This window comes from Marmota monax, unplaced genomic scaffold (genome assembly GCF_021218885.2).
Source record: "Marmota monax isolate L192 unplaced genomic scaffold, Marmota_monax_Labrador192_F-V1.1 WCK01_AAM20220418_F8-fsc00030, whole genome shotgun sequence".
Classification (NCBI taxonomy): Eukaryota; Metazoa; Chordata; class Mammalia; order Rodentia; family Sciuridae; genus Marmota; species Marmota monax.
This window is the reverse complement of record NW_026691988.1, coordinates 1,654,497-1,681,809: the sequence shown is the minus strand read 5'-3', so window position 1 is coordinate 1,681,809 and position 27,313 is coordinate 1,654,497. Positions and strand designations below refer to the sequence as shown.

General features: G+C 34.0%; 1 protein-coding gene across 6 annotated transcripts in view; it reads right to left on the bottom strand.

The window, feature by feature from the left end:
* The window catches only part of Lama2 (laminin subunit alpha 2), a 564,351-nt gene that overhangs the window by 217,559 nt on the left and 319,479 nt on the right, over window positions 1–27,313 (bottom strand). For 4 of the 6 annotated variants that reach the window (XM_058581074.1, XM_058581053.1, XM_058581067.1 and 1 more), the window contains exons 16-21: window positions 23,748–23,801; window positions 23,457–23,570; window positions 19,120–19,247; window positions 11,127–11,213; window positions 3,042–3,253; window positions 345–451 (exon numbers count right to left, since the gene is read on the bottom strand). In XM_058581074.1, coding sequence (XP_058437057.1) covers window positions 345–451; window positions 3,042–3,253; window positions 11,127–11,213; window positions 19,120–19,247; window positions 23,457–23,570; window positions 23,748–23,801 — 702 coding nt within the window. The remainder of the gene's footprint in view (window positions 1–344; window positions 452–3,041; window positions 3,254–11,126; window positions 11,214–19,119; window positions 19,248–23,456; window positions 23,571–23,747; window positions 23,802–27,313) is intronic. The other 2 variants (XM_058581062.1, XM_058581071.1) reach the window with 1 other exon arrangement.

Below are 27,313 nucleotides of genomic sequence, written 5' to 3'. Positions count from 1 at the left end.
AAGGTACTTGCTAAGCAAAAGGAGCAACACATTTTTTTTTTTCTGCCAAAAATGTAAAGAGTAGTTTAGTTTCTAAAAGATCAGGATTATATTCATGATGGCTATTTCAGAAACATTTGCATTATAGGAAATATACAAATTATCTGCCAAAGAAATGTAGTTTGCAGGTCAACTGCAACATACAACAAGTTTTTGCTGTATTTGAGCATATATTTTCCTGATCATAGTAATTTTATCTGTGGAATTAGATAATCCTGAACCATTTTGTGAATACATTAAGGTGTCTAAAACATGATATTGAAAGCCAAAGTTTTCAAGAAAGTAATTGATGAGCTCCTCCTTACCTTACATTCATCACACCGGTGTCCCTGCACATTGGGTCTGCAATCACACTGTCCTGTTCGAGGGTGGCAAATCTCTGAGAAGGAGCCATTGACATTACAACGACAGGCTGGAGAGAGAAAAGGCATCAATGGCTGGGGAAAAAAAATTCTAATACAGGTTGAATATGCTTTATCTGAAGTGCCAGGGACCAGAAATATTTCAGAGTTTGAAGTTTTCTAAATTTGGGAATATAGTTGCATAACTGGTTGAGCATCCCTAGTTGGAAAATCTGAAATCCAAAATGCTCCTAGTCTTAAAGTGTTTGTTAAATAAAAATATAGCCCAGGTGGTAACACTGACACCTAAATTCAGTAATAGAATATTTCTGACTTACTAAGTGCTCTCAAGAATTCTATCATTTTTATCCCTACAATAACTCTATCAGCTGTAGAGAGAATTTATATCAAGTCTTTGGCACAATTCTCGAGACATCATATGCTATTCAAACATTTATGTTGTCATTCAAGATATTCAAGGCCAGTTAGATATTGCTGGGTTCTGAACATTACTGAGACTTGCAGATCGCTGATTTCAGGTACAGTGCTGGGTCATTCCTTCATAGATACGTTGGGTAACATTTAAAATATTATAATCCCATTGTAAGTAATACATACTGACTCTAAGGCCAAAATAATTCTAAGAAATTACTAAAATTGACTGCATTCATGTCATAATATTAATGTCATCATTAATCAAGTAATACTGAATTAATTATTTCAAAATAATGATTATTTATTTTGTGTCAGTCTTTGTTTTAAGTTTAAAGAATGAGTTTGACATGATTATAAAAGTATATAAGATGAAAACATTGCTTCAAGTCTATTAGAAATAGAACATTGTAATTTTTAAAAATCACTTTAATATTCCAATTTTTTTGCAAATATAGAAAATATATTTGGTTTCAGTAATCTATTGTCATTTTTGTGTTATGAAGTTGTCTGATGTTATACTGAAACATATAATAAATCAGTCTAAAACCTAAGTGGTATTCACAAAAATAACTAATTAATGGCTCCCTGTGTACTCTACAAATGCATGTGTCATGATGCATATAATGGCGTTGATAACAGAATGAAATTGTGTGGGGGCAGATGGCATGGGAATTAAGACTATTCCATACGTGGCTTTGGTAAATTTGATACAATATCTGTTAAACATTACCTATTCACATGTTATAATGGCTGCTCTATTAGCCGATGCTATTATTATTCTCTTCACTTGGCTCCAGATTTCACTTTCCTTTACTGCTATTCTAAAAATTGCTTGATTTTTTTTTTTTTTCCGGAAAAGTTTAGTCTTCAGTATCTGCTAACTTGATTCTAGTATGTTGGACATTGGAAAACTGGCCTACCCAGCAACCAGTCAAATTAGCTGGTTAATTTTCCTCAGGCAATAGCTTAAGGAACAGTTAGTTCATAGATGGAGTTTTAAAAAGGGCTGGAGACAAATATTCTTTTTAAATATCCACATTCATTTGGATACCGATTTGTGGTGCATACTATCAATTTCTTTATGTAAATTTCTTAAGTGTATTATACATAAATTTAAAAAATCTTAAGTTATTTATAATATAGAAATCCTTTTTTAAAAAAGTAAGTACTACAAAATTAAATTTACATAAATATTCTGGTGATTAATGTCACCTTAAAAATAACAAAAACAATATAGAATTTTGTAAAAGGGGCATTTAATGGAAGAGTATAAAACAAACTAAATATATAAATTCAAAAAGCAAAATATACTTCTTGGTAGTGGTCAACTTTTCATGAACAAATCCAGAAGCAACTTAAATAATGCTTTCTCATGAGCTTTCTTTTCTTGAGGGTTTACTATCATGTGTAGAGGAACTACTGTATAAAAAAATTATAACATAGATAATAAATGGATCTTTACATTTTTAATCATAATTATATCCTGGAGGGCATTAAAAATTATAATCATATCTATACCTCATGGCAAGTAGTACAAAAATTGGAGATAGTTCAAATGTTGTTATTCCCACATTCTCCTCTGTTCTTAAAACTTTATGCCACAAATCATTAGTTTATCATGATAAAATGATTGGAATAATATCTTCATCTTTACATAGGGATTATTAGAAGACAGAGAAAGAAAGGCTGATAAATGGCTAAAGTAATCTAGAATTAGTGAACCACTGATATTCATGACTACTACTTGCACTACTACCAGACAACAGACCATGTGTGGGCATCTCCAGATCCCAAGGACTCCCTGGATGCTCTCTATGTGCTATGTCCTTTAATTTCTGTAGCAAACTTATTGGAGGTGATGAAACTAAGTCTTATTGAGATAAACAAAACAAAACAATAAAACACAATACCAAAAATAGTCCTACTAAATTTTCAAATTCTTCTTTCCTACAATGGATATGAGGTCATTTTAAAATAGAAACGTGTATCAGTTGAAAAAAACAAAAGGAATACCACTTCAACAATGCAGCAATTTTCAAAGGATTTTTGCTATTAGTACAAAGAAAGATAGATTCTGGAATATGCAGACTCTTGTCTATGCTGTGCATCTATCATCCATGTATTACAGATAATTTCCTAGTCTCCAATCCCCACTCAAGAACTCATCAGCTACTTTGAGGTATAATACATCAATTCTGTCAGGGGCATCAATAGTTCAGGACTTACGCTGACAGTTCTTTGCATCAACTGCGTCTCCAAAATATCCATCAGCACAGAGCTCACAGTACCGGCCTGTTGTACCTGGCTTACATATCAGACAGGAGCCAGACAAGCTGTCACAGCTGCCAGGGATGGAGAAGTCAAGGTTGTCATTGCATTGACATGGTTGACATGATCCTCCAGGTACAGAGGGTTGTCCAAAATAGCCTTCTGCACACCTAAGGTGAAAAATTGCATCCATAAGTATTTGGGGGAAACTCATGAAACACATCTTAGGACAATGTTTACATATTTTTCATGCTACTACTCTCCCAGGATGATGGCTTTTCCTTTTCAGTGTTCCTTGTCTCAAATGCAAGGTGATTAAAAAATGTTTTTCTATAACCATAGTGTAGATACAAGACGAAATCCTGCCAGACCCACTAGTAATTAGATTTCAGCCAGACAAAAACAAAACAAAACAAAATCTTGTCACTGGCACTGAAGATGAGACCAAAGCATAAGAAATCTGCTGCTGGCACTCTCAAAGAATCTAGGTCCATGTTGTAACGCCTTTGTAATAGAACACATTATGTATCTCTACACCAATTGGTTGTTTTTTTGTACAAATATGCAAGGTTCACATTTTGTTGTTGTTGTTCTTGCAGCAAGAGCTTGTTAGGAGGAAACAATTCATGAGAAATTTAGTAGCGAGAATACAGAATTTCTTAAATAAAAACTGTGACTCATGAGATTTTTATTTTTATTCGGGTGGAGTGTGTCTCTGAATTAATAATGGTTTTGTATGTAATTGAATGTAGATTTAGAGGTAGTTTATAAATGAAGAGTCTTTACTAAGGGGAAGTCTAAGTAGGTATTCTTGCCAATTATGGCAATATGACATAAGGTGATGCTCAACTGTGCCCATGACTCAAATTAGCAAAATCCAGGTATTTTGTTTTAATCAACCAAGAACTATTTTTACATATTAATTGTCATTAGTTACAAAGCATTACAGAGGACATTTTTTTAAAAAAACTATAGTATGAAAATTTCCCTGATCTAAATGCTGTCTTATAATGTCACATCACCTTACAGACACACAGATACATCCTTACAGGCAATGCCTATTTATCTTCGGCTCTGTCATCTCTTTCAGTTGCATTTTCCCACACTTCATATTAAGCCATACTTGACAAAGGAGAAATGAAACAGGGCATCCACAGTCTATGGGCAGGCCAGCTCTGCTACCTGTAGTATCTTATCAAAGTAGTCTTCTGCAGCAAGGGTCAGAATTGAAAATGAACAAAAAAATAGAGTGTTTTTACCTCCATAGTATGCTATGTTATGCTCATCTACTCAGATGTGAAAGCCATTGTTTAGAGCAAGGCTCTCTGCCATTAGGAATAGAAATGGTTTAAATTCATTATGTCATATTAAGGACATATTAATAACATGGCAATTATGGGACACAGTCGTTAATTTGGTACAGATACATTGATCAATGGTTATTCTAAGTTTTCCAGAAAATGTATGGGGACCATAATATTCTTATGGATTTAATATTTTATCATAATTTTAAAAAATGAGATTAATAGTTTTAATTATTTTTACAAAATGGTTAATATGATTATGAATGTTATATAAACATTTTAAAAGGCTACTGCTGCCCACAAATTCATATATTAATTCTCTATTACAAAATATGAAACAATATTTTAGTGCATAAAGTTCCCCCATAATCCCTTCAGGGGTATTCTTACCTTAGTTGATATTTAGAACTTATTTTTTTTTATTTTTATTTTTTATTTTTTTCTTTTTTTTTAAATTGGTTGTTCAAAACATTACAAAGCTCATGACATATCATCTTTCATACATTTGATTCAAGTGAGTTATGAACTCCCATTTTTACCCCAAATACAAATTTCAGAATCACATCAGTTACACATTCACATTTTTTACATAATGCCATATTAGTGACTGTTGTATTCTGCTGCCTTTCCTATCCCCTACTATCCCCCCTCCCCTCCCCTCCCATCTTCCCTCTCTACCTCATCTGTTGTTGTTCAATTCTCTCCCTTGTTCCCCCCCCCTTTCCCCTCACAACCTCTTATATGTGATTTCGTATAACGTTGAGGGTTTCCTTCTGTTTCCATGCAATTTCCCTTCTCTCTTCCTTTCCCTCCCACCACTCATCTCTGTTTAATGTTAATCTTTTCCTCACGCTCTTCCTCCCTGCTCAGTTCTTAGTTGCTCTCCTTAAATCAAAGAAGACATTTGGCATTTGTTTTTTAAGGATTGGCTAGATATTCAGAGCTTATGATCACATCTACATATATTCACATCTCATTTTGTTTACTGCTAAGAGAGTGACTTTGCTCCACTTAGAATAAGGAGGTACGGTGATTATTATCATAGTCAACAAAGACCTATTATTTTCAGTTCACTTTCCTCAAAATAACTTACTGCCCTCGGGAGAGATGGCATTATATAACAAGATCTGGGAATTTCTCTTAACACAGATACCAATTAATAAGTACAAAATTCTCCTATAATAAAAGAAACTCAGCCCATGGAAGAAAAAAAAAAACAACAAAACTGTGATTGAATAGAATAATGAAAGAAGCATCTGTCCTTTTCATTGCAGGACATGTAAGAAAAATTTGTGAATATACATATTAGAAAATTCATATGCTGCTTTATAGAAAGTGGGACCATTTTCTGCAGCACATTTGTGCTTTATTGCTGGTGTATGTGCATGTCCATTTTTATACATAGAATGGTCTTCAAAGAGACAAATGTTCCATTTGGAGTGAACAAACAATGCTAGGATCAGAAAATACAATGCTACTAATCATATTCTTTTATTACTAATAATATCACTTTATAATCTGTTATATGATTTATCTAATAAAAATTAGTTAAAAATCACAGTCCTTTGACCCTTTTCATTTTCACAGATTATCGCTCTCATAAAATTAATTGTAATTTGAAATCTTAAGCACTCTCACTTTCATAGGGAAGGCAGAATAAGGGCATTTTTAAAGAAGGCAGTTTATTGGATTCCTTGTTAAAGATGAGCACCTTGTCATAGCGTCACTGCTCCATTCCACATTTGTTCACTTTTTCAAATCAAATTGAACTATTTAAAACAGATACCCTTTAAATGCAAATAAGATTCCAGAAAACACATGCAGTTATATAATAAGAGTTGCTGCTATTGATAATTTAGGAAGAATATTAGAGAGAGGAAAGGTTGGGGGGAGAGGGAGAGAGAATGAATGACAGAAGAGTAGAGGAACAATAACAAGAAAAGAAAGCAACAAGATGGAGGAGATGTTTTAAATCTCGTTGTGTTCCATCATTTTCTCCAACAACTTTGGGTTAAAATCTGAGGCCTATGGTCATACTATCTCTTCCGCAAAAAAAAAAAAAAAAAAAAAAAAAAAGAAAGCCACTGAGTATTTTTACATGATGCATATAAATAACATTCAGTCTTTAGTCCACAGAAAATAAATATTCTTTAAACAATCTGACAACAGAACAACCAGAGTTATGTAAGTACTATCAGCAAAGCATAGAAAAGGTACAACCTACTTGGATTAGGATTTAACAAAGGCCTGTTCAGAATGACAGAGCAGAATTTTAAGAGATGACCAGGGTTAGCCTCAGGCAGAGCAATGGGAGGACTACAGTGTTCTAGAGAGGAGGGACAACATTGACAAAGGTACAGAAAAAAGTGGCTGGAGTATAAAGGTGTGTGGCTGTACTGCAAGACTGTGTTCTTACTACCTTGCACCTGCCAGTCAGCTAAAGACTGAGGGAATTTGCCTGCATATTCAAGGCCTTTCTGCAAATTACAAAAAGTGTAGAGAGAGTGGGTCCACACTTCTGCAGCTGAGCACAGCAAGAAGCTCTTCTTGCACTCAAGCCCTCATACTGGCTTCAAGCTCCCATTTGCCACTTCCCGGTCTTTCTTTGGGCAGTGTGCAAACTGCTCAATCTCGCATGAGCAGCCTCTTTGAAACATCAGCTGAAGCCACAGTTTTGTTTATGGCACTATTAAGAAAGAATAAGCTTCTCTCTTCTGTTGTTTCTATTTAATGTCATCTTTGGCAGCGAGAACCCAACACTTAAGGAGATTCAGACACAAGTAGAAAAATGTTATCAGCATCATGATCAGAGGGAAACTGGACTTGATCCAGACATTTCTGAAGTAGAGAAGACCTAACTGGGATTTTGGAGTTATAGCTAAATAACAAAATGGAACTTGATATCTAATATGAATCACATGGATAAAATTACAGGTGAATTTTTAAAATATTAGGCAACCCGAGTCAAATGTCTTCTGCATTCTCAGAGGTAACTACAAAAGCAGTCTTGATTTTTGGCCTCTGTCCTCACCTAGGGAGGATCTGCTAAGAAATTATACTGGGGAGGAGGCAGGGGTTATCCCATTAAGGGTTAAATATCCCATTAAGTACCAGGTTGTCCCATAGAATCTGCCAAGTGAACTTGCCACAGTCTTGGAACTGTCTTTCTCCATGATGCATTCTAAATTGCTAGGGCTACAGACTTATTCTGAAAGTACCCCAATGTCTGGTAGGTCTGGTGTCATCTGTGATTAACTCAGCTTTTGTTTTATGTTTTTAAAAATTTCTCTTGATGCTCTAAGGCTAATTTCTAGATGCTGTCTCTGATTTTCTGGAGTTTTAGTCTTCCATTGTCCAGATGAAAGAAGCTGTGAATCTTAGCAAAGTGTCATAATGAATACCTTCTCCCCTAACTCCCTCTCTTCTTTCTCTCGTTAAACTAGTTCCCAGCAAAATAGTAACTCCTCAAGGTGCCTTGGCCCCAAGCAAATGTTTCATGCTTCCAAGCTGTGACTAGTGTCCTACATGTGAAACAATCATCAGTCAACATTTTGCTAAATCTACCTTTGCCATTCTCTTGTTCATGGTTTCTTTTCTTTCCCTCAATTCAAGAAGCAAGAGCATGGTGCGCGATGCATCTAAATGAAAGGATTTGATAGGGAAGAAAGCAGAAACACAGAGAACTCCTAGACCTTGGACTCAAAAAGTTGGAATTTCTATGAACGTGGAACCTATACACCTTCCCCCCAAATAAGATGGAGATGAAAAGGTGGATGAAGAAGTGATGATAGTAGTAATGGTGGTGTATCCCAGTGTGGAATGAAAGAAGCTGAATGATTTCTGTCTCCCAAAGAATGGGATAAAAGTGAAGAGAGTTGAATGACCTGAGAGGAAAGGTGATTCAGAGGACAGAAAAGGCAAAGGTTGGCAGAGACACATGGAGAGAATTAGGACAGGATGACCCCACAGCATGTCCCTTTGCCCAACACAGATATACCCACACTCACTCACCTACTTACCACTCATGCACACCAGCCCCTTGGTACTTTGTCAACTTATTAGAACTTTGATTCAAGCTTGGTTGAGATCATGTGAGATCACATTTCTAAGTTCTCACAGTTCTCACATATATGGATGAGGTCTCAAAATAGAAACTGAATTGAAATAAACAATATCAGCTGATAATTCTCATCCACCAGAGCTGTAGTCTGAGACACATTCATGCTATATAATAAAAGCAGAAAATTTTGGAAAGACTGAGCTAAACTAAGTAAGTGATCAGATTTCTCTACTTCCCACCACAGGATATAGCACAAATTTTAACATGCTAATGGATACTTCCCAAACTTTTGTGATCACAGCATTCTTTATTCTAGGAACAACTACAGTTTGGGAAACCCTGTTTTATTTCAAATGCTGATTTTTTTATGTAGCCAATATGCATACAGTAATCATACACATCACTTACAGAATGGCTTTGATTACACAATTTTAATGCAACCAGTGACTCCTCTTTACTCTGACCTTTCTTTTCCCTCCTTTGCACTTCAACATACACAATTACAAAATTATTCCTCTCATAATTTTGACCTATCAAATAGGCTTTTGGCTCACATACATATACTGAAATGGTATACCCTAAATATTTCTGGAAAATGCTAATTCAAATTCTGCCTAGAAAAAGCAAATATCTCATCATCTGTATAAAAACAGTTGAATATTATTTTTAGTTAAAAAACTTTGGTTGGAACTGAACTATATACCATTTGCTACACCGCATATGCATCTTGTAATCTTCCATTGAATCAGATTAATATAGATTTTAGGCAGAAAATTATGCTCTCTGTCAGTTACTTCTTTCCTGGGTGAATTTCATTATTCAGTTAGGTTTCTCTCCAGAATGCATGTGACCATTCTCATATGCATTAAAGAAAGATATGAGCTGCTTGAGGGCAAGGATGGCATAATGCATCTGTTTACCTCTGACATCCAGCCCTGTGCTTAGTAAATGGCAGCTACTAAGCAGATATACGTAAAATTAAAGGTAGCATTTAAATTGTAGATGATTCGGAAACTATGATCTAACATGTATAGAAAGGATAGTGTACGAAGCAAAGCAATATAAATACATCAGAGATTATGCTCACCTAGGTAAGCGAATTTAATGGCCTTGTATGAAAGAGCAGCTGTTGCTTTCTAGATGCTAAAAAAGGTTGCCTGTAGTGAGATGTGGGGGAGGCGGTGGGTGGTTAGGCTTTTGATGTAGATCTGTCTTGGCAATGATTGCTCTCCTATTATAATAAGTAATATACACATAGCTTCCTTTAAAGAAAAACACAATTAAAGAACTCCAGTTTCTCAATTACAAATATATCCTCCTTATTTCAGTTCTCTTCTTCCATTACTAATTTACAGATGCTGCCATTCTTACAAATAGTACTTATTGCTCCTGGAAACTGTCACTGGTACTTTGTCCACAGATTGCTAGTTGCTAACTAAATTCTCTCTGGGTGACTGGCTCCCGCTTCAATAACTTAATGCACCCTGGTTGGAATAGGACTGATGGCTGCCAAGGAGGCAGGAGAGGACAGGCCAAAATGGCCCTCTTTGGGGTTAGCTTTGGTGACAAAGATTGAAAGTAGGTCACATCCATTATGACCCTTTTTCCCCAATCCCTATGGCCTACTGATGAACTAGGCTGTTTGGATCTGTTTTCATTGCTAACACCAGAGAGAATTTGTTCTATTTGGCAATAATATCAAGGGGGAAGTTTGTATCATTTTTATACCGCAACTGGAATAAAGAAAAGTCTCTTCAAATCATTTTGGGAAGGCTGAATGTTTTCTCTGATAAGTGGATGCTAATTCAAAATGGGGCTGGGGTGGGGTAGTAAAGAATGAAAGAACATTGGATTGTGCAAAGGGGAGTGAGGAGTGGGGATGGGGAAGAGAGGGACAGTAGAATGAGACAGACATTATTACTCTATATACATGCATGATTACACTATTGGTGTGACTTTGCACCATGTAAAGCCAGAGGAAGAAGTTGTGCTCCATTGGTGTATGATGTGTCAAAATGCATTCCACTGTTATGTATAATTAATTAGAACAAATTAAAAAATAAAATAAATAAATAAATCCAAAAAAAATAATTTGGGAGAAAATATGATTATACAGATTATGTATAGTAACATCCATAGTTCCATTGCAAAGCAACCCAACAAAGTCAATAGGAATTAAAATACTGGTATAGGACTATTTAGAAAGAATGTAAAAACATGATGATAAATTACATTTTGTTTCTATTTTCAAATATGTTTAAAGTAAATTATGGACCACTTACTGAACTATGGACTATGAATTTAAGCCACATTTTAAGGACAAAAAGCTAATTATGAAAAACAATGGGTGCTGATGGTAGACAGTAAGATAAATCTTAAAGTGCATGGCTTTCCACTTGAACAACACTTTCTAGAAAGATTGCAGGTTGATGCTTAACCTTTAAGATTAAAACATTAATCGGATACTTTCTAAGTGAATAGATATTAGTAGAGCAATTTCTAGAGAATAAATAAACTATAAAGAAATAATGCATTTGTTTGACAAGTATGACAGGAAACTTTATTCCACCTCATCAAGTATGGCAGCTTTTCTGGGGTAGAGCGAAGGATGATGATGCCTATGGCTTTGTAATTCCCAAGGTAGAAGTCATTCTGCAAGATGGGATGGTACGTGCTTACCTTTCACAGCGTGGTCCTGTGTATCCAACAGGACATGCATCACAGATCAGGCCAAGACTCTGGTCTAAATGGCACGTCGGGCTAAAGCTATGTGATGTTGTTTTGGGGAACAACAGAGACAAGAAAGAAGCAATATACAAAATCATTAGTAGCATATTTTCATTTCTCTTTCTCTACTACTGCTGTGAAAAAAAGGCCAAAAGCTGGTCATTCCTGTCTCACAGACAGAACTCAGGATCTGGCCAATTGAGGACGAAATGACATTGCTCTATGTGCAGACATGACTACAGCCCAGTGGAGAAGCAGTATCCCTGTGACATGTTATTAACTAACTTTTGACTGCTCTGAATCTGTGATTGCCAATAATAAGAGGGAGTGAACAGCTGCTTTGAAGGATTCCCTGGGCCTAGAAACACATGGCTTCACATCCTTTCTCTCCAGCCAAGTCCCTTGGAATCTGAAGCAGCACTGAGAAACCTTAGGGATTTTTGGAAAACTCAGCACACAGGAGAGGTGGCAGTAGGGGTTCCTACCTGCAGGGCTGCTGCCTGGGGTGTATGTGCTAATTGTTGTAATGTATACTCACAGGTATACAGTCACACTGATGGCATCCTCAAGAATGTTTCCAGAAGCAATTAAGTGTGTGTACTATACTTCAACTTACAATAAGACAAAACAAACAACAGCAACCTTGCCATTTTATACCTTTTGGCATGTTTCAAAATTTCTCTCTCTTTGAACATACTTACAATTTTGGTCTGAAATAACAGAGTTGGACACCATGTCAAGAACCAGCACAGCGATCTCATGTGAGCATTAGCCTTCAAAGAAACATGTTCAGCTTGGCTTACATTTTTTTTTTTTTTCTTGGCAAGAGATACCTCACCTGCATTCACGCTTACCCCAACATGGACAGTATCCTGTAGATATCTGCTGCTCTCAGAAGAGCCCTCTCATTAATTATGCTGCTCTACCATTTAAAAAATTATTACTGAACTGGTACACAGAAACTGTACACAGTAATGGATAGCATGTGATGTTTTTTTGTAATGGGGTGTAATGTTCAAATCAGATGAATCATGTTAATCTCCTTAAACATCATTTTTTCACAGTGAAGACTTTCAAAGTCCTTTCTCCTAGGTTTTTGGAATGTGCATTACACTGTTGTTATCTATAGTCTAGAACCAGAATTTGTTGCTCCTGTCTAGCTGTAACTCATATCTGCCCCACTACTTGCCCAGCCTCTGGTAACCACCATTCCATCTTCAACTTTTCTGTGATCAATCAAGTTCTTCAGATTTCATACTGTTCTACTGTTTTAAAGGGAAATGCCCTCAATTAATCTTTCTTCCATTATGTTTTATTTAAATAGGTTTATTTTCTATTGTATATGACATGACAATTCAGTAGAGGCTTGCTCGATTGCTTGATGCTAAGTGAACTAAAGTGAGAACAACAAATTAAACACTGCAAGTCCTGATCTCATTTGGCTTTGCATGGCTTTCTTAAATTTGATGGATAGAAGATCATGGGTACTGTTTTTAAGTAATATGACTCTGACTTAACTCATTATATTCCTGTAAAGATGAAATAATTCTTTTTTTTTTTTTTTTTTGAAGTACCAACCTACTGGCATCAATTTAGACATTTCACTCTGTGGAAAGTCCAAATGAATCTACTGGGTCAAAGGGGGAAAGCCTGAAAAGGGGAACATGAGTTTATATATAAATATTATCCAAAAAAAAATTTCATATTAAGGGGTTCTGGTGGCTACCATGGGCAACCAATCTGTTCTGTGAGAAGGTATCTCCTTTTAAACTGGGGCCTGCGTCTTGCCACACTTTACCCCCAAAGGGAACACCCACACGATCTTAGCGGGAATGCATTTATACTGAAGAGGCACATGTCACTTGTTTATACCAAGGAGAAGCACATATGAAAGAAGAATGAAACAGGATTTTCCCCATCTTTACACAGTGATTTGTTTTTGTTTGAAGATATGAAAAAAAATGAACTGGAATTTTAAAAATCTCTGTAGTGCATATATTCTTTGAAAACTGGAATTCTTTAATTATCTTATCATGTATGGAGAAAGGGACTCTTAAAAAAGCCCTGAGTTTGCCAATCCCATGGGACTACAGTGACTGAAAGAAAAACTGTACCAATTATTTTTTAAAAATCCTAAATCAGTTTACCGTGAGACATGTCAAAGGTGGTTGACAAGGTTTCTGACACTTTAAAACTATTTATAAAATAGATTTCAAATTCTTAAAATACTCACATGTCAGTTAAAGCCAACAGAAGGAAAGTAAAATGTACTCACTGACAAAAATCAATATTTTCTCAGGAAAAAAAATAAGCAATAACAATATATTAGATTTGACTTGCTCTTATAGTTCAGAGTCCTTTTACAAATAATTTTATCACATTTTCACAGAATCCTATGAGCTGTTTGGGGCAGGCATAATTTTTCTCTCCAAGGTCATACTCTAATTTCTAGAAGAACTGAGCATGGGATCCAGGACTTCAGAATTTTAATTTGATATTCTCTTCTCCATGTAACAAAATGTCATTCAAACCTGCTGGTGAGAATTAAGTCATTTTAAGGTTTTAGTAATATAAATACTTTACATGATGCATGCAAATCAAATCCCCTCTTAAAATATACTCATGCTTTGAAATTCTTTAACAACATAAACTGAGGAGTCACTCCCTTACTGCTGTAATTTCAGTTACAGGAATGAAGATGGCATTAAACAACAACATTAAAATTAGAATGAGAAGTACACATGCACAACGAAAAATGCCTCCAGAATTTGATTGGCAAATATAGTGATGTGACACTGATTTTGGTCAAAACATGAAGATAATTGTTCCATGACACAAAGAGGGAACTGTGGGATCATCATTGACTTATATCGATTCCAAGATTATGTCACTTAACACTAGTTGGCTAGCTGCACACCAGCAGAGAGAATGTTCTGCTTCCTGGATTTACCAGCCCATGGCACCGAAGACACAGAAGAGCCAAGAGCTGCAGGCACAGCTTCAACAAATGGGGAGGAAGGGCAGCTACTCTTGGAATAAACTGTAAGGATATACACATGGATCTTTTAATAATAAACATAGATTTTCATGTGTTTCATAATGATCCATTTATAAAGATGTATATATGTGCATACATGCATATATGTTTATATATGAGTACGTATATATGTTTATGTTTGTGAATGCAAACATAAAGATACAATTAGTCTTATTCCAAAAGAATTTAAATTACCTATTGTCTTGGAATGTACTTCTCAATTATAAGTACTAAATTTAACAACAATAATTCAATATGTCCTTTTGAAAGAGCCCAAAAGTCAGCTTTAGAAATATTCCATATGTAATTGAAGCACTCCTGAGGAACATAAATTAGCAGATTCCACAGTAGATAGAATTTGTTGAGGGGCTATTTTCTGTCCAGGCTTGTATCAAGAATATCTCTAATTTTATAGCACAATTTATGAAAATCAGTATTGGCTTAAATAATTATATCTATTAAAATGCATGCTAAGTATTCAATAGCAAATGTTCATATTTAATCTATGTGATACTGAAAATTAATGAATATAAAATATTGAAATTTTACTTTTATTTGCTTCTCTGGAGGTAAATTTCACTGGCTAGTTACATCTATAGTTAGAATATAAACATCACCAAGGTGAAAAGGCCAAACACACAGTGGACACTGTAAATAGTTGATGAAGTTGATGTATATGTATGATTTAAATATTATATGCTTGTCTGTATTCATACATCATAATAATTATGCTAATCTATCTCTATCTTCCAACACATTTGATTTATTTAGCAATATTATCTAAGAAGTTTGGAGCCAAAATGCTTGTGATCTATAAGATTTATGACCAGGGATTAAATAGATAAATCACCAAGTTAAAACTATCACTAAGCCTCACACTTCGGAAGAAGGTTGCAGCAACCTTTAGTGCTCACTCTCTCTTTTTCTATGTAACTGTAAAAATTCAAATCCCATCTTCTGGATTATATACAACTCTTCAATTTATACTTCAGAGTTCCTAACTTAGATTATAACAGTAATTTACAAAGATCTTTTTTTTTCAAAACAATAGTTCCCTATTTCTTTAAGTGCCCTTGTTTTTTAGTAATTTTTCAAGAAAATATTTTAGGTTATTATTTAAAATGGATTTCTTCCATCACAATTGTGTAGCTAAACTATGATAATTTTCTACAATGTTTTAAATTTAAAAGACTGTATATCTCTAACTACAAAAGTTCTAGAATTTATAAACTAAGTCTGTCTTTCCTTTTTCTACTTTTAATTAAACAATTTAAATCCAGAACTAAAATAAGTTACTACTCTAGTCCCAATGATATTACTAAAATAAATCTTTAAAAATAATTTAATAATTATTTACTACAAATAAAATAATCTTAAAATTGAATGATCTCTAAATATTTGATGTTACCAATATTGTTATTTATGTTACTATGTTATTGTTGTTATTATTATTACATGATTTTTAAAAATTAACATCAACAAAGTAAACCAACTTGCAAAACATATGTTTTAGGAAATATCATTCAACTCTGGGACCCAAATCCCTTTGGTACAGGTGGATGGTACTTTAATTTTGGTTGAGCTATTTTTTGTTCAGGACAACACATTTAGAGACCTCAAACTAGAAACACAGCAAAGATAGAGGCAAGGACTGGCCTACACTTGCCTACACTTGCCCAAGCAAAATTCCTTCCCTAATGACTTCTCTTTATTTATAGCAATGTTGGCCAGATTTGAGGGGAAATTCATAAGGTCTCTATGTATTACACTAGGATTCACATGGTTCAATGAATGAACAGCTCTGCCGGGTTGATAGCTATGTTAATAACAATAATGTTTTGGTTGATAAGAAGATATATTGCAAGGGCATCTCGAGGTGCAATCTGTCTGCCTTCCTCAACGAAGGTCAGTGCTGAACAGTGAGGTTTATGAGCATGGGGTGGGCTGGAGAATGCCATTTAGCCCTGGTAAAAGAGGAGGTCATGCACTATGTAAGCTAATCCTTCATGTGTACAACACATAGCCAATTTGGTGTCACATTATATACAAGGTAGGGAGCAGTAGCCATTAGTTATGAAGGACTTCATTTGTATTTCCTTATATTCCCTATTTTCTAGTATTTTTTCTCCTCTTCTCTCATACCTTTGGTGGGCAAATGTTCTTAAGTTGTATGTCCTTCCAAGCTCATTCCCTATGTTCTGGAAATTTTTTATGCTCTGATCCCTAATATAGGTTAAATCAACTTCTCATTTTTTTTCAGGGTCTTACTAGGGAACTTAACATACCTGGTGGATTGATTAATTGTTTTATGTTTTATGTTAACCTGCAGTATTTTAACTTATTTTAAAAGAAGTCCTGCAGACTGCAGAGGACTGGAACATACACAAGAAATTAAAGTTAAAACTGTTTTCTGACACTGATGCTTTATGACTCTAAGCAACTTACTTAACAATCAACCCAAAGTTCACCATTTCCACTCACTGTTTTACGTACTTGACATGTTTTAATGGTGTGATTCTTACTACCCCCATGAGAGGGTTCAGTTATCACAACTAATGTTGAATGAACTAAGATAGTTTAAGAAGGTTGCCCAAAGCTGTACCAGTGGAAAGTACGGATCCACCATTTAAACTAAGGGAGTTTTGACTTTAAAGTTGATATTATAACACCCTTTCTACTCATAAACTTCACTTATTAGTCTATCTACCAAATTGGGTTATTTCTGAAGGTGAAATAACCAAATACAGTGCATGACCCTATGCCTAGAATATAGTAGGCTGTTTTCATTCAATGTTAGTTCTTTTCCAAACAATGAGTAAGGTGGAACATTGGAAGAGAAGCATAGTTGGAGAGGAGGATAAGAATTCCATGTGAGCTGAATACAAGAAAGCACAGTTCTCAGGAGGACTTTAATCTTGAAAACAGAATTATTTTCATTTTTTAGCTTGTTGCATTCATTAGATCTAATAACAATATAGCATCTTAATTAGGAACATCTTGGGTAAGACCTAAGAGTATGACCTCCTTGATCAAAACTTCACATTTAAAAATCATAGCTGACAGATTTCACTTAAAAATTATTTGAAATTTCTTCCCTACAAGTTTTATCTCTGCTTGTAGAAACAGATGGAAAGTGTATCACATGATAAGAACTTCACTAAGTACTAAGATTACTCTTAAAAGTTCTCAAAAGAAAATTCCTTTCATTTAAAATTATAGTTAGGGCTGGTGGTATAGCTCAGTGACAGATTACAAGATCTTGGATCTAAACCTTAGCACCAAAATAATAAAATAAGTAAAATTATAGTTATTTGCAATTATTTACCTGTAAGAACCATTTGCCTTCTTGATTCCTAATATAGGAATGTTCAGAGGTGAGGTTTTTAGGAAATGGTTAGACCACGAGGGCTCTACCCTCATCAATGGGTTAAGCCATTGAAGGATTCATAATTTGAATGAACAATTGGGAAATGATGGAAACTATAGGAAGTAGGACCTCGTTGAAGGAAGTCTGTTCTTGGGAGAATGCTTTAGGAAATTATATCTTGTCACTGGCCCCTTCCTCTCTCTCTTTCTCTTTTCCTTTCTGTCTGCCTCCCAATGAGAAGCTTTCCTGAGCCACGCCCTTACACCATATTTCTTTCTCACCTAGGTCTAAAAACAATTCAACCATCTGATCATGCACTAAAAACTCTGACACTGTGAGCAAAAATAAATTTTTTCTTCTTTATTTATCTCAGATATTTTGTCACAGTGATGAAAATTTGACTAACACAGCCACATTTTGTAGTAATATCAATTTTTGAACCTGGTATAGAGCATTCTCATGAAAAGTAAGGGAAGGAGCAAAGAAAATTTTATTAATTTATTTAATCCTTTCTTATTTCCTTCCTTCCTTTTCTAAAATATTTTCTAATATATTATTGTTCTAGGTGAATAACTGGAAAAATGGATATAAATTATATGAAGTTTGTATTAAAACTTTTAAGATCTACATTGTTTATGATAGATAATGTAGCAATTAATACCCATAGTTTATTAGTCATAAATTTATGATAAAATGTGTACTGTTAAACCAATTTTAATAAGATGGACATGTATGTATAAATAAACATATTTATCTGTAAATATTGTGTATGAGATAAACTATGGGATAATTCAGGGATAGTATGTGTACTTGAAGATCAGCTGGTTTGATAGCAATGGCATGGAGTTTCAGAGCTTGAAAACTTTAAGTAATCAACTTCAGCTTCCGTTTGTCTTTAAATTTTTATTTATATGCAGTGCTGAGAATTGAACGCAGTGCTTCAACAACTTTCTACCAATTGTTATTTTTAGAGCCATATTTTTTCAAAAATAAGAATAAAAATAATAACTTATTTCTTATTTTATCTTATTAAAATATATTCCTAATCTCAGGCTGTGTTCATAAAACTCATCAAGACTAGCTTAAAGTTTCAACTAATCAAATCCCTTCATTTTAGCTTTTGAGAAGTTTGTGACTTGCCCAAGCATACTTTCACATACACACACAAAATCTAGACTAGGATTTAAATGAGCAGCATTTAATGTCACTGATCTTTTGGTGTGTAGGCATATATGTCTACACATACACATGTATGTGTTTATTTAAATTATGTTCTTTGGAACTAGGATAGAAGTGCTATTTGAGTTCTATCTCTTAATTACTAAATCATCAAATCTAGGGCAAAATACTAAAAACCTTTAGAAATAAATGGTCATAATTTTAAATATTTTACATTAAAAACTCATATTGCCTTCCTGAAAAATTCATGCATGTATTTATTATTTATGTGCATGCAACAAGAGAAAGTTTACATTTGATATCAAAGATACACTTATAGAACTGGAAACCAAACTCCTTGGTAAGGAAAGTTTGTTACTCACTTATTGGATGGAATATTGAGTGGACAAGCACAGGGCTTGCAATCTTCAGAAGTTCCTTGAGTAGGATCACCATAGAAACCAGGAAGACATATATTGCAGTAGGGGCCACCTGTATGATCCATACAGTTCTGAGGAAGAAGAGCATATCAGAGTTTATATTTTGGTCTCAAACAGCACCATGTTGCTGAAAATAGGTCTATAAAATCATTAGTCTGTTCCCCACCAGGAAGATAAATTTTTCCACATTAAACAGTCAATTTTTTAGCAGGGAAATAACATTGGAAGTTAATATCTAGTTCATCAACTACATACTAGGCTCAACACATGCATAATTTAAAAGATAACTGAAATCCTTTATAAATTATTTTCATTATGCAAATTTTATTTCATCTTTATTTTTTTTCTTAAGAAAATGTATTTGATAGTGTGTGTATGTATATGTAGTCAGACAGCCCTAATGACATAAGTTTAATGGAAATTGTAGCTGATTCTAAGTAAAAATCAATTGTAGCTTAAAACTGCTGATTTAATGAGAACTATGGCTAATCATACAAATCCCCCAAGACTGTGCCCTCTTAGCTCAGGCATTAATTTTAAACTTAGCAGACTCTGATGTTTGCACAATGCTTTCTTATATTATATCTGTGAGGAGCTTGTTTGATTCATAATTGAACATTGAGAAAATGGGGAAAAAATCTTAAATATATGATGAAATCACAGAGCACATAAAAATTTTCCTCAGATACTTTCAAAACCAAGTAGAAACTATATCTTTCTACCAATTATTATTTTTAGAGCAATCTCTTTTTCAAAAATCAAAATCAAAATAAATAATTTATTTCTTGATTTTATCATATTAATTAAAATATATTCCTAATCTCAGGCTGTGTTCATAAAACTCATCAAGACTGGTGTAAAGATCCAGCTGATCAAGCAGTAGAACTGTCTCCAATAGCACAATTTGATAAATATTTATTGTATCATGTAGATATAGGTCTTATTTCCAGTGATACAATGATGTTATATAATTCCTTCTAAAATCATATAGCATGGATTCATTAGTACTGAAGTTTATTTTAAGTCTAATAAGCACATATACTTATAATTTTTCTACATGTTTACAAGGGTTCATAAGAACTCAAAGATGTGCAGCTTTTATTTTTATCACCAACACCCAAATTTATGAAGGAAATGGGAAGAATATAAATTAATCTTGAGCACAGTAAAAGTTTATATGTTTTTATGACTGTTGGAACAGTCAGATCAGGTTAATGAAAATTCCACATTTTATTCATTTCCATATGTTTAGAAATAAGATGAGTGTCAGTTTTGTTTAGTATATAGATTTAACAAAAACAACCCAATAAATGAAGATATATTTTGAACATTGCTTATTATAGTTTCTTGGGGGATACCAGATTTGTTTATTGAATGAAAAAAATCTAAATCATAATCCATTCATTTAACTTTGAACCTCCTATTTACATTCTCTGAAATAAAGAAGTAAAGTTGGACTGGGGTTGTGGCTCAGTGGTAGAACGCTCGCATAGCATGTGTGAGGCACTGGGTTCAATTCTCAGCACTGCATATAAATAAATAAAAATTAAAAGAAAACGGAAGCTAAAGTTCATTACTTAAAGTTTTCAAGCTCTGAATACTCCATGTCATTGCTATCAACTACAAGTGAAAGGTATTTCTATAGTAACTGGTGATACGCGAAGACAGGTTTTCCTTTGAGCTATTTTAAATTATTTCTCAAATATATTTGACTTTTTAAAAGACAGTGTAACAATTAACTAACTTTGCTATTAACAGTTGCCTAACACAGTATATTAGGATGTTAAGAACAAAACCTAGAACAATTGAAAGAAAACTTTCTTTTGATTGGGCCTTCCTATCACCTCCTTCACTTTTTAAGTTTATCTTAACTTAGATCTTACCAAATAATTGTTTGCTTTTTGAAAAATTCTTTGCATGTTGTCATGTTAACAAAATTAAAATTCTGACAACAACTTAAGAGTTTAAAAAATTCAATCATAAAATTAATTACAATTTAACTAGATTGAAAATGTAATTGTAAAACTCCACAGAAAATCTTGCATAACTCAGAGACCCTGCTTTTCTTTAACAACTGATTTAATGGAAAAATAAAGTTTCTTACACTTTGTATTTTCAGGTTTCAGTAAATAAAAATAAAATAATCTTCAAACAAGTATATTTGTAATTAAAACTATAAAATAGCATCATACAACCTATATAATCAACACTGAAAAACATGAAAGTTTCACTATGATAAGCCGGTTGTTTACACGGGTGATTTGCTATAAAAGTGCCTTTCAAATGTTTGTTCCCATCACATATCATGAGAACAATGAGAAACATACCATCTTCCCATGTGGCTTTAAATGTTTCCTGGATCACATCATACTCTGAGTTAAAATGACTTTTTCCATATAGGTTCACATTATAGCAGTTGTCTGAATTTTTATTCTGATGTCAAAAATGTATTTCAGTTAATTTACTATCAGACAAGCTAAACTAAAATAAGTCTATTTTAATGAAAGAAACAATTCCCCATAAATAATAAAAAGAAGCTGAAATATAAGATCAATTGAACAATAAAATGTAAGAATGCCTTAGTAATGCAATTATTCCAATATTTTTCTCCTTGTGGATCATATAAGCTAAAATTAAGATATTGGCACTTAGATTTCAATACCATTTCAGAGAAAGAACACTTGAATGTCTCCAGAATATATCCAACCTGATCATTTACTTGCCAGCTACCTGGGAAAATCCAAGGAACAGGAGATTCTGTCTCCAAGATTCCTCTATTATTTGAAGGTAGATTTCTATCTCCTTGTCCATTAAACAGCCAATAAAATAGGTTTTTTTATAAGATCTCAGCTATCACTGCTTCCTCCCTGATTTATCTCAAAATTATGCTGAAAGAAGCTATTTAATTCTAAAACAAATGTTTCATTCTTCAAAATATCATATCACCAAATTGACCAAAAGCATGATTTGATTTTATTGTGATGAATTCAACTTGGGATATCACCTTAGGGAACATTATGAGTTTGGTATTGTGACATATTTATTTTTGCTTTTTTCTGGTAAGTAAAGCAAATCCACATTAGTTTCGAGCTGTATATTTCCTACTGCATGTTAATAAAGTGTTTAAAGGTAACTCAATATTTTTCCCAAGGTGCGTTTTAAAAGACTGTGGTATAATTAAAATGAAAATCACTTAGTCTTTCTATTCGTAAAAATGCCATTTGAAAAATCTACTGATCCACAAATTAAGTCTATCATGCTTTATACTGCAATGCAATTAAACAAAATCTTATATAGAGAAAACAGAAAGTACATCAATAAACCTAAATGCCAAATTACATTGAAACAAAAGCCCTGAGTTTTCATTTTGGATTTTTCCCAGAAGCTTTTAAGTAGAAGAGAAAGGGGGAAAAATGAGCAAGAGAAAGAAACATTAAGAATTACTGATAACAGAGTCTGTCTTACATTCTGCAGGGAAATGAGAGTATGATATCCTCCTAAATTGGCACTGTTTCAAATTGTGTTTCTGCAAGACTAATGAAATGAGAAGTGTTGTTTCAAGCTTCATGCCATGTCAGACAATATAAAACTAACATGCCCTTGAGTTAATCAGAACGGCCTATTCAGAGTAATTCTCCAGTCCTAAGGCTTCTTAGAAGGATAGAAAGTGCTCTGCACTTTGCAGAGCTTATTTTCTTGTTAAAAGTATAGCCTTAATTGTAGAAGGGGAAACGACTCTAGTGAATATGTATTCCATATATTTATTATTTTTTATCTATGCATGACACTTTGCATATAGTTAAATGCCTAAAGTTTCAGATAAATATGCAAATGTCCTCATTTTCAATGTGAAAATAATAAATTATAAAAAACCATGAATTATGTGTATTATAAAGGTTATATTTTACATTTCTCCTATTATGGGGACATACATAATTTCTTGTTTTAGAACAGTCTATTTTTGGTAGATTTATGGAAGGGAGTGAAATCACATATATTCATGTTAGAATATATATCCTAGTCATTAGTTATGCTCTATAATGATGTAGCTCTAACTCGATTCTTAGACTAATATGAATAAATACTTCCTAATACTTGCTAGGGAGATTACATATGAAAGAGTATTTTCAGCTTCTAACTTAGTTCAATATAAATATCATTGTCAAATCACTTCTTTACTCAAGTGTTCAAGGTTCCAAAGGCAGCAACCAAACTGCAGCATTTGTTGAGTCAATTTTAGCTGTGTCAATCAGCATCCCCAGTGGAAAGACAGCACTTACCAGGCATTCTCCTGTAATGTCATCACAGGATTCTGCATGACCAAAGCACCGACATGGTTCACAGATGCCACCAAATACGGTGCCGTTAACTCTTCTGTGCCTAGGCCAACAAGACTGAAAGAAAGATAAATTTTTCATCAGTCTTGGTATTTAAAAAAAAAAAGAATATTTTTTTTTCTGATAATAGAAAATAACTTAGGTAGCAAACTCAGCAAATATGCTGTCAAAAGTAGCCACTATTGAAACATTGCTGCAGCACTATTATTCCTGACATTGGGACTTCGTACTGACCTTACTGTTATTGGCAGGTATGAGATTAGAGGAAGCGTTAGCATGGTGTCTCTTCTGAAATAGTAAAATAAAGCACAGATATAAAGAATTGAAATGTGACAGTCTCAAAGTAAAAAGCACAGACAGGAAAATAGAAGGAAAAGTACTGGAAAAAAAAAAAAAGCAGCCAACATAAAAGGGCTCAGAGAATCTTAGCCTACGAGGGCACTCAACATCACCCCAAGTAATTTGACTTGGGAATAGCTCTCTTTTCCACACAGTCGCCACCCTCCACCCCTTCACATTCATAAAAATCTTTGAAATCATCTGCAAAACAGATAGCAGTCGCCTCCTACATTTGACAACATACACATTTGACTTCAATACATACGTAATTTATATATTTCATTCCAAATTTCCTCCATCCTATAATGGTTTTTCAAATTTACCCAAAGTACCTTGTGGTTTATTTACCATATATTCCCCTGATAGTTTATTTTATGGTATTATTCTCCTATAATCTGGCTTATATTCATTGTAGATTTCTTATATATGAACCAGTTTATGATTTAAAACCAGAATTCCAATTATAACAGGATACTTGGGGTTTATATTTCCTATTTGTCAGTACCTGCTCTAAATCCACTCACTCTTAATTAAATTTTTATTCTCTGGGGATTTCTACAAACTGAAAGGTCTCTAAATTCACTGTAAGGTAAGTATTGATGTCTTCTAGAAGCTTATAAGTCCATGTAGTAATCACCTTTTGTGGGTTATAAACTGTATTTCTGGATGGTTAAATACAACACCATATATCACAAAAGGTCTTTTTTTTTTTCCAGTTGAAAATAGAAATGAAAGAAACCACTGAAGTAATAAAGTATATAGAATTGTGTTGTGTATTGTTGGAAATGTTCTTCTGCCTTAGGATATGAGGACTCTTCAATTTGAACATCAATAACAGACATGTGAAAAAAGGATCTGCAGATATTTCATATCTGAAAATAAAATAAAATCAACTTTCCTCTTATTTTGAGCAGTATGAAAGAGAAAGTGTCGACTTTCTGTTCCTTTCCAATAATTTCCTCCTGTTAAAATTTTGGTCTCCATAGATTTATTATGGAAGTGATGTTCTTCTATAATATAAATGTTTATAAACTGGTGAAGCTACCCATCCAGAAGGAGGTAAAGCTTATATCAAAAGAAGAGCGAGAGAACTGATAGGATGTTTTTAGGGCAGATGTTTATAGAGATTTCCTTAACATATATTTTTAACATTTTAAAATGTAGCACTTGTATAACACCTTCATTTTTCAGATGCCCCAACTCCCTAGACCTTTTTCTTAATCAGTGAATTTACCCCATTAGTCACAGAAAAAAATGAAAGCCATCAGAATCTATCTTTCCTCTCCTAAGCCAACAAGAATGCACCTTTGTCTTCAGACATTCTTGCCAATTTCCCTCTGCAACAATAGAGGGGGTAATGCAGGATCCTTCTTCCTCTGAAGGAAATCTTACTCCACTTGTGTTCTTGATTCCAGGATCTTTTTGTCTTTTCAATATTCCCTCTCACTGCTCCATCAGTAAAATCTTTGTTACTGGACCACTACCATCATCTCAGAAATATGACCCACTGCCTCCATCAAAAATTAACTAACAGGAAAAAAAAATGGCAAAATCACTCTTTTAACCTTACACAACACTTCCTGTCACCTTTTTTTCTTTTCAGTAAAACTATTCTACACAACCTTTTCTTCCTCAATTGCCTTGTTCGCTTCATCCCATACTCATCTGTTTTGTGCTCACTCGATTAAAACTTCTCTTGTCCCTGCCACCGTGTTCCATTTGACCAAACACAGTGCACAACTCTGTAACTGTATTTGATCTGGGATCTTCTTATCGTTCTGCCTGGCTGACTCCATTCTACCTTGAAAGTCTTCTCCCAACCTCTGCAACATCATGCTCCCTGAATTTATCTCCTTTCTCTTTTCATTCTTCTCTGCTCTCCCTACTTCTCATTGTCAGGAGCCCCTCAGGGTCTAGGTGAGGTTATTTTTTTTCTTTTTAATCACATTCTCTCCTGGTTAATTTATTTAGTCCCATAGTTTAATGCCTTCCAACCAGGCAGATAGATATGCTTAGTCCCAGACATGCATATTCTAAGGACACATTGACATCTACACTTCACTGTGTTTCCAAACCAAATATTTCTAAAATGGACTATTGATTCCCTCCTCACTCCAACCCAATTATTCCTCCAGAGTAGCCATTCCCAGCTCAATCAATGTCATCACATCCAGTTGTACAGTTTTTAGCTGGTAACCTATGACTCGTTCGTAAACTATTTCTTCTTCTCCCCGTGGCATGTGGAATACCAGTAAGTCCTATTGGTTCTCAAAACACATATATAATATGTTCTGTATTTGTACATGCCCTGCCAATAAATGAACACAAACTATTGTAATTTCTGTGTTCTATCTGTACTAGTGTATTAACTATTCTTTTTCCTACCAGTCACGCCATTCTACAGTGTGTTCCTTATGTTATAGTAATAATGATGTGACTACAGTATAAAGTCAAAAAATACAGTCAAAAAAACATAATTCAAGTCATGGCAACATCCTGCTTAAAGACCTCTATTGATTTTGCATGACACTCAGAATAAAATCTTGATTCTTACAATGCATGAACACCTCTGAATGGCCTGGCTCCCCCATTCACATTTTGGGCCACTCACCCCCTTGCTTACTAAACTGCAGCCAAACTTGCCTTCTTTCAGGTTCCTGAAGACTCCAAACTCTAGGCCACTTCCTCATAAGCTCTTTTTACTTCTCATTCTTTAACGTGGTTTGATGTCACCACCTCAGAAAGCCTTTCATGGCAAACTTTATAAAATAGTCTCTCCATCTTTGAATACCCTCTCTCTTCCTGTCTGATTTCATATGAAATCAGTCTCCTCCGGACCTTTGTGATTTGATGACATCCTGTTAATTTACCTAGCTTTTCAAAGACCATATCTGTACTCTTTATCACATTATCCTCCATGTACTGGGTCTTTACTGCCTGAAATATATGCTTTAGAAAATACTGCAGTAAAGTGAGAGTACAAACACTTGTATATAGAGATTCATATTAAGAGGAAACAGATTTGGCCTTAAAACTTTGTTTTTTAGTATCCTATTGTGCTTTCATTTCCTCACCTATCAAGTAAAATGGATTATGATGGTACTAGGAAAACAAGAAAATATTTGAAAGTTTAAATGTAGAGCGATTTATAAGATGACAAGTAGAAATGAAAAGAAGAATTTTTTTAAAAAAAATAGCTTCTAAATCAACATTGTAGTCCAAAATAAAGTCTCAAATAAATTTTTTGCCAGAGGTTCTTAGTAATCTATAATTAAGTTATGGGATGGTCTTTGTAGTTTACTCTGCTTTTAAGGGATCGTAGGATATTAATGATAACAAACCTAGTGACTGGCCTTCTCAACTAAGCTCAGTGAAAAAAGAAAACAACCTCAAGGAAGGACAACATTGGGTGATATCAAGTCTAGGGACAGGAAGTTTTGATAAAGAACAGAAAAGATCAT